The following is a 7,156-nucleotide window of genomic DNA, read 5'->3' on the forward strand; positions in this document are numbered from 1 at the left end:
TGTCTAATCGCAGCTGGAGAATCATCTGCAATGGCTTCTCTTCTCATCCCAGCATCATTACCTCTGATGTCCCCCAAGGTTCTATCCTTGACCTCCTCCTATTTCTCATCTACATGTTGCCCCTTGATGACATCATCTGGAAAAACAGCGTCAGTTTCCATATGTACGCTGATGACACCCAGCTCTACCTCAATACCACTTCTCTCGACCCCTCCATGGTCTCTAAATTGTCAGTCTGCTTGTCCGACATACAGCTCTGGATGAACAGAAATTTTCTCCAATTGAATATTGGGAAGACCGAAGCCATTGTTTTTGGTCCCCACCACAAACGGCGTTCCTTAACCATTGACTCTATCCCTCTCCTCAACATCTGTCGGAGGCTGAACCACGCTGTTCGCAACCTTGGTATCATATTTGACCCTGAAATGAGCTTTTGACCACATAAGAACATACGAAATAGGAAATAGGAGCAGGAGTAGGCCATTTGGCCCATCAAGCCTGTTCCACCATTCAATAAGATCATGGCTGATCTAATCTTGGCCTCAACTCCACTTTCCTGCCCATTCCCCGTCTTGACTCGTTTATCGTTCAAAAATCTGTCTATGACCCAGCTCTCTGGGATAGAGAATTCCAAAGATTTATGACCCTCTGACATATCCGCAACATAACTAAGACCGCTTATTGCCACCTCCGTAACATCACCCGTCTCCGCCCTTGCCTCAGCTCATCCATGCCTTTTTACCTCTGGACTTGACTATTCCAATGCACTCCTGGCTGGCCTTCCACATTCTACCCTATGTGAACCAAAACTTGGCTGCCTGTGCCCTAGCTCGCACCAAGTCCCGCTCACCCATCACCCATGCTCACTGACCTACACTGGCTCACGGATAAGCAGCGCCTCGACTTCAAAATTCTCATCCTGGTTTTCAAATCCCTCCATGGCCTCACTCTTCCTTATCTCTGTAATCTCCTTCAGCCCCACAAACCCCCGAGATGTCTGCACTCCTCTAATTCTACTCTCTTGAGAATCCCTGATTATAATCGCTCAACCATTGGTGACCGTGCCTTCTTTTGGCTAGGCCCCAAGTTCTGGAATTCCCTGCCTAAACCTCTCCGTCTCTCTTTCCTCCATTAAGACGCTCCTTAAAACCTACCTCTTAGACCAAACTTTTGGTCACCTGCCCTAATTTTTCCTTATGAGGTTCGGTGTCAAATGTTTTGCCTCATAATACTCCTGTGAAGCGCCTTGGGACTTCACCACATTAAAGGCGCTATATAAATACAAGTTGTTGTTGTTGTTGTGTAAGGTCTCAGTACTTCTGTGATTTTTTTTTCATTGCAGTCAAGGCTACCTACGGTCCAAACTCCCAAGGCTCCACCCCACTCCTGGCCAAGAACAGGGAAACACTCATCAAGGACACCAAGGCCATCAGGGCCCGCTAGAAGGAGCACCTCAAAGATCTCCTCAATCGAGACTCTGCTTTTGATTCAAGTGTTCTCAGCTCCATCCCATAGCATGCGACCCGCCACCATCTCAGGTGAAACCCCAACGCTGCACGAGGTAGGCAAAGCCATAAAACAACTCAACAAGGCTGCGGGTATGGATGGAATTCCTGCTGAGGTGCTAAAGTATGGTGGAGAGGCGCTGTTGGCACGGATACATGATCTCATCTCTCTCATTTGGAGGGAGGAGAGCATGCCGGGTGATCTCAGAGATGCAGTGATCGTGACAATCTTTAAAAAGGGGGACAAGTCCAACTGCGGCAACTACAGGGGAATCTCCCTGCTTTCAGCCACTGGGAAAGTTGTCGCTAGAGTCCTCCTCAACAGTCTTCTCCCTGTGGCCGAGGAGCTCCTCCCGGAATCAGAGTGTGGATTTCGTCCCCTACGGGGCACAACGGAAATGATATTTGCAGCGCGACAGCTGCAGGAAAAATGCAGGGAGCAGCGCCAGCCCTTATACATGGCCTTTTTCGATCTTACAAAGGCCTTTGACACTATCAACCATGGGGGTTTATGGAGCGTCCTCCTCCGTTTTGGATGTCCCCAAAAGTTTGTCAACATCCTTCGCCTGCTCCACGACGACATGCAGTCCGTGATCCTTACCATTGGTTCCATTTCAGACCCAATCCACGTCCAGACCAGGGACAAACAGGGCTGCATCATCACTCCAACTCTCTTCTTAATCTTCCTCGCTGCCATGCTCTACCTCACAGTCAACAAGCTCCCCGCTGAAGTGGAACTAAACTACAGAACCAGTGGGAAGCTGTTTAACCTACGATGCCTCCAGGCCAGGACCAAGATCACCCCAACCTCTGTCGTTGAGCTACAGTAAGTGGACGACGCCTGCGTCTGTGCACATTTGGAGGCTGAACTCCAGGATATAGTCGATGTATTCACCGAGACATATGAAAGCATGGCCCTTACGCTTAACATCCGTAAGACAAAGGTTCTCCACCAGCCTGTCCTCGGCGCACAGCACTGCCCCCCAGTCATCAAGATTCACGGCTCGTCCCTCGACAACGTGGACCATTTCCCAAACCTCGGGAGCCTCTTGTCAACAAAGGAGACCTTGATGCAGAGATTCAACATCACCCCCAGTGCGCCAGTGCAGCCTTCGGCCGCCTGCGGAAAAGAGTGTTCAAAAACCAGGCCCTCAAATCTACCACCAAGCTCATGGTCTACAGGGCTGTAGTAATATCCGCCCTCCTGAATGGATCAGAGGTATGGACGATGTACAGAAGAAACCTCAAGTCACTGGAGATGTATCACCAACGATGTCTCCGCAAGATCCTGCAAATCCCCTAGGAGGACAGGCGTACCAACATCAGTGATCTCGCCCAGGCCAACATCCCCAGCATTGAAGCACTGACCACACTTGATCAGCTTTGCTGGGCAGGCCACATAGTTCACATGCCAGACACGAGACTCCCTAAGCAATTGCTCTATGCGGAGCTCCTTCACAGCAAACATGCCAAAGGTGGGCAGCGGAAACCTTACAAGGAGACACCCTCAAAGCCTCCCTGATAAAGTGCGACATCACCACTGACACCTGGGAGACCCTGGCCGAAGACCGCCCTAGTTGAAGAAAATGCATCTGGGAGGGCGCTGAGATCTTCGAGTCATCTCATGAGCGTGAAGAGGTCAGGCGCAGGCAGCGGAAGGAGCGTGCGGCAAATCAGTACCACCCACCCCTTCCCCCACGATTTTCTGTCCCACCAGGGTCTGTGGCTCTCACATTGGACTGTTCAGCCACCAAAGGACTCACTTCAGGAGTGGAAGCAAGTCTTCCTCGATTCCGAGGGACTGCCGATGATGATGATGATTTTGTTTTGCCTGTCATTTGCTCCGTCCTTCAAGTGCCGCTGAGCTCTCGCCTTGCTTTTACTGGGGAGGTCCAAGAAGCTCGGCTAACTCGTGGACCCACAGTGAACGTTGAAAACGCCTGTTATAAAACCGATTAACTACATCTTCACTATCTCCTAAGTACCTCTTAACTGCTTTCAATTGGTAACCCGCCTCTCCCGAGGGGGTTTCTCGCACGCTGCCAAAATCGAGTAACATGCGGAAGCTGGCGGGTTGGAGCCGGCTTCCCGACGCGTTGTCAATTGCTTTTACTACCCACCCGCTCCCAAAGCCACTCACATTTTGATGTTAAAATTCCCCCCATAGTTCACTGTTGTTAAGTAAGGTAACACGGCAGCCAATGTGCACATTACTAATTAAAATATTGGGAAATAACCACTTTAACTGCTTCTTAACATGTGCTTCATTTCATCAAAGGAAAGGGGGATAAAGATCATTGAGTTAATGATTCTGCTTCAGCGTCCGAATCTAACACTGCTGAGCTAAAGGTGGAACGGGAGAAGGAGGGAGGGGAGTAAAGGGATAATTGTAGAAAAGGAATAAAGGAGGGAGGGGAGGGGGAGGAAAGATGAGGGAGGGGAGGGGGAGGAAAGATGAGGGAGGGGAGGGGAGGGGGAGGAAAGATGAGGGAGGGGAGGGAGAGGAAAGATGAGGGAGGGGAGGGGGAGGAAAGATGAGGGAGGGGAGGGGGAGGAAAGATGAGGGAGGGGGGGAGGAAAGATGAGGGAGGGGGGGAGGAAAGATGAGGGAGGGGGGGAGGAAAGATGAGGGAGGGGGGGAGGAAAGATGAGGGAGGGGGGGAGGAAAGATGAGGGAGGGGGGGAGGAAAGATGAGGGAGGGGGGGAGGAAAGATGAGGGAGGGGGGGAGGAAAGATGAGGGAGGGGAGGAAAGATGAGGGAGGGAGGGGAGGAAAGATGAGGGAGGTGAGTAAATGAGTAGAAGGGAGGGGAGTAGGAGGGAGCGAGGTGGGTAGTAAAGCGGTGGGAGAGGGGAGGAGGAGGGAGGGACTTGGGGAGTAAAGGGGTGAGAAAGGTTAAGTTGATGATTCGGGGCCTCGCTATATCTCAAACACTTGTCTTTGCACTCGGAGACTGTAAACGGACACTGGTTTAGGCTGGGTGGTGCCGGCTCCCTGTGACATGATATTTGGTAAAGTCCACTCCCTCCTCTCCTCACAAAGTTAAAGCAGTAAGAACTTGCCTGCTTTCCGCAGTTTCTTGTTCCTGAACACTGACACGATGACCAGTGCGTTGCCCAGAATATCGACCATGATGGTGAAGATGAGAACGCTTGCCAGAGTGCTGATCACCCAAGGGCGCCTGTCTGGGAGCCTCTCTGTGTCTGCAATGGAGAGATTCTTCGGCAAAATCCTGTTCCCATTCATCGCACGTCACTTCATATTAGGGGAATCGCTGACAGAAATATCAATATATAAAATTAATGGAGTGAAAGTTAATTCCAGACAACACACTAAACTTGAGCTGCCAGGTTGATCCCGCTGGTTAGAGGTGCTCCACTTGTGTCTCTCTACTTCATTCGGGTCGTCTCCTCTCCGGTTAGTTAAACATGTCGCTCTTCTTCTGTCCCCTTTCTGACCATGTGCTGCATCTGCCTCGCTCCTCTCCTCTCTGCTTCGCTCCTCTTTGCCTTGTTTGGGCAGTTCAGGAGTTGAATGCGATCGTGAGGGAAAAACTAATAATCGGACTGGGCTGGAAACAGGAGCAGGCGTTTAACGATCTCTGTGCCAGTAGGGAGAGAAACGGCATGCAGGAATGGTGTGGAGTATGTACAGTGAGGCTTCTCTGCAGGGTTCAACAGCTACACACACACATACACATATATATATATACACATATATACACGCATATATATATATATATATATACACACACACATATATATACACATATATACACGCATATATATATACACATACACACACATATATATATATATATACACACACATATATATATATATATATTTACATACATACACAAATACAAATATATACACACACATACACATATTCCTATATATATATATATATATACACGCACATATATATGCAAACAGACACACACGCATATATAGTTGCATATATGTGTCTGTATGTATATTTATATAGTTCACTAAATTTTCAGCGGTGAGATGTTAAACTGAAAATAATTTATGGTTTAAATGTAATATGTCGCCACAGAAAATGTAATGATTTTCAGATTGGTTAAATTAAAAATGAAATGAAATGTAATAAACATCATTTAAATTTTCAAATTCAAGTGTGAATGGTAAATGTCTTTGAACCACGCGTTTAACATACTAACTGTATTTAGTTTCAGGACGTTGGCTCCTGACTCGGAAGTTTCATAGCGCCCTGTGTATTTCATGTGGATTCTAATGAGCACTGCGTCCAAAACCTGTAGCTGAGAAACTATTGGCAGGTTAATCATCCATCCTATGATTTGAATTAGCTTTTAAACCATAGAATTCCTGCTTAAAGCCATGAAAATTCCTTGTATCCAGTCTTTGACATCCGTCCCAAGTGTGAGAGGAGAATGGGACAACTCAACGGTATTGGTGAGGCCACACCTGAAGTACTGCATACAATTTTGGTCTCTGTATTTAAGGAAGGATATACTTGCATTTGGAGGCTGTTCAGAGAAGGTTCATGTCATATATGTATGCTTGGTTTCACTAGCCACTAGGTGGCGCCATTGTCGGAGGTCATTGGGCTGTGCGCACGTGTGTGCGGCCCAGGTATAAAGGCCAGCCATCTTGTAATGTAATCACTTTGGGCCCTAATAAAGTAGAGCCAGATTTGTACCTGTTCGGAGTTTACAGTATTCAGTCTATTGAGTTATTGCATACACAACAGTTCACTCGGTTGATTCAGGAGAAGAGGGGGTTGACTTATAAGAACATAATAAATAGGAACAGAAGTAGGCCATACGGCCCCTTGAGCCTGCTCTGCCATTCAATAAGATCATGGTTGATCTGATCATGGACTCAGCTCCACTTCCCTGCCCACTCCCTATAACCCTTTACCCCTTATCGTTTAAAAAACTGTCTATTTCTGTCTTAAATTTATTCACTGTCCCAGCTTCCACAGCTCTCTGAGGCAGCAAATTCCACAGATTTACAACCCTCTGAGAAGAAATTTCTCCTCATCTCGGTTTTAAATGGGCAGCCCCATATTCTAAGATCATGCCCTCTAGTTCTAGTCTCCCCATTAGTGGAAACATCCTCTCTGCATCCACCTTGTCAAGCACCCTCATAATCTTATACGTTTCGATAAGATCACCTCTCATTCTTCTGAATTCCAATGAGTAGAGGCCCAACCTACTCAACCTTTCCTCATAAGTCAACCCCCTCATCTCCGGAGTCAATCTAGTGAACCTTCTCTGAACTGCCTCCAAAGCAAGTACATTTATCCTTTCATAAATATGGAAACCAAAACTGCACGCAGTATTCCAGGTGTGACCTCACCAATATCCTGTATTGCTGTTGCAAGACTTCCCTGCTTTTATACTCCATCCCCTTTGCAATAAAGGCCAAGATTCCATTGGCCTTCCTGATCACTTGTACCTGCATACTATCCTTTTCTGTTTCCTGCACAAATACCCCTAGGTCCCACTGTACTGCTGCACTTTACAATCTTTCTCCATTTAAATAAGAAGTTGCTCTTTGATTTTTTTCTGCCAAAGTGCATGACCTCACATTCTAACATTATACTCCATCTGCCAAATTTTTGCCCACTCACCTAGCCTGTCTATGTCCTTTTGCAGATT

General features: G+C 47.5%; 1 protein-coding gene across 1 annotated transcript in view; it reads right to left on the reverse strand.

The window, feature by feature from the left end:
- Positions 1-4,752, reverse strand: part of mtnr1al (melatonin receptor type 1A like) — a 97,829-nt gene extending 93,077 nt beyond the window's left edge. The window contains exon 1 of the mRNA XM_070877191.1: positions 4,569-4,752. Within this exon, the coding sequence (XP_070733292.1) occupies positions 4,569-4,752 (184 nt within the window). The remainder of the gene's footprint in view (positions 1-4,568) is intronic.
- Between the last annotated feature and the right edge of the window lie 2,404 nt (positions 4,753-7,156).

This window comes from Pristiophorus japonicus, chromosome 4 (genome assembly GCF_044704955.1).
Source record: "Pristiophorus japonicus isolate sPriJap1 chromosome 4, sPriJap1.hap1, whole genome shotgun sequence".
NCBI classification, from domain to species: Eukaryota; Metazoa; Chordata; class Chondrichthyes; family Pristiophoridae; genus Pristiophorus; species Pristiophorus japonicus.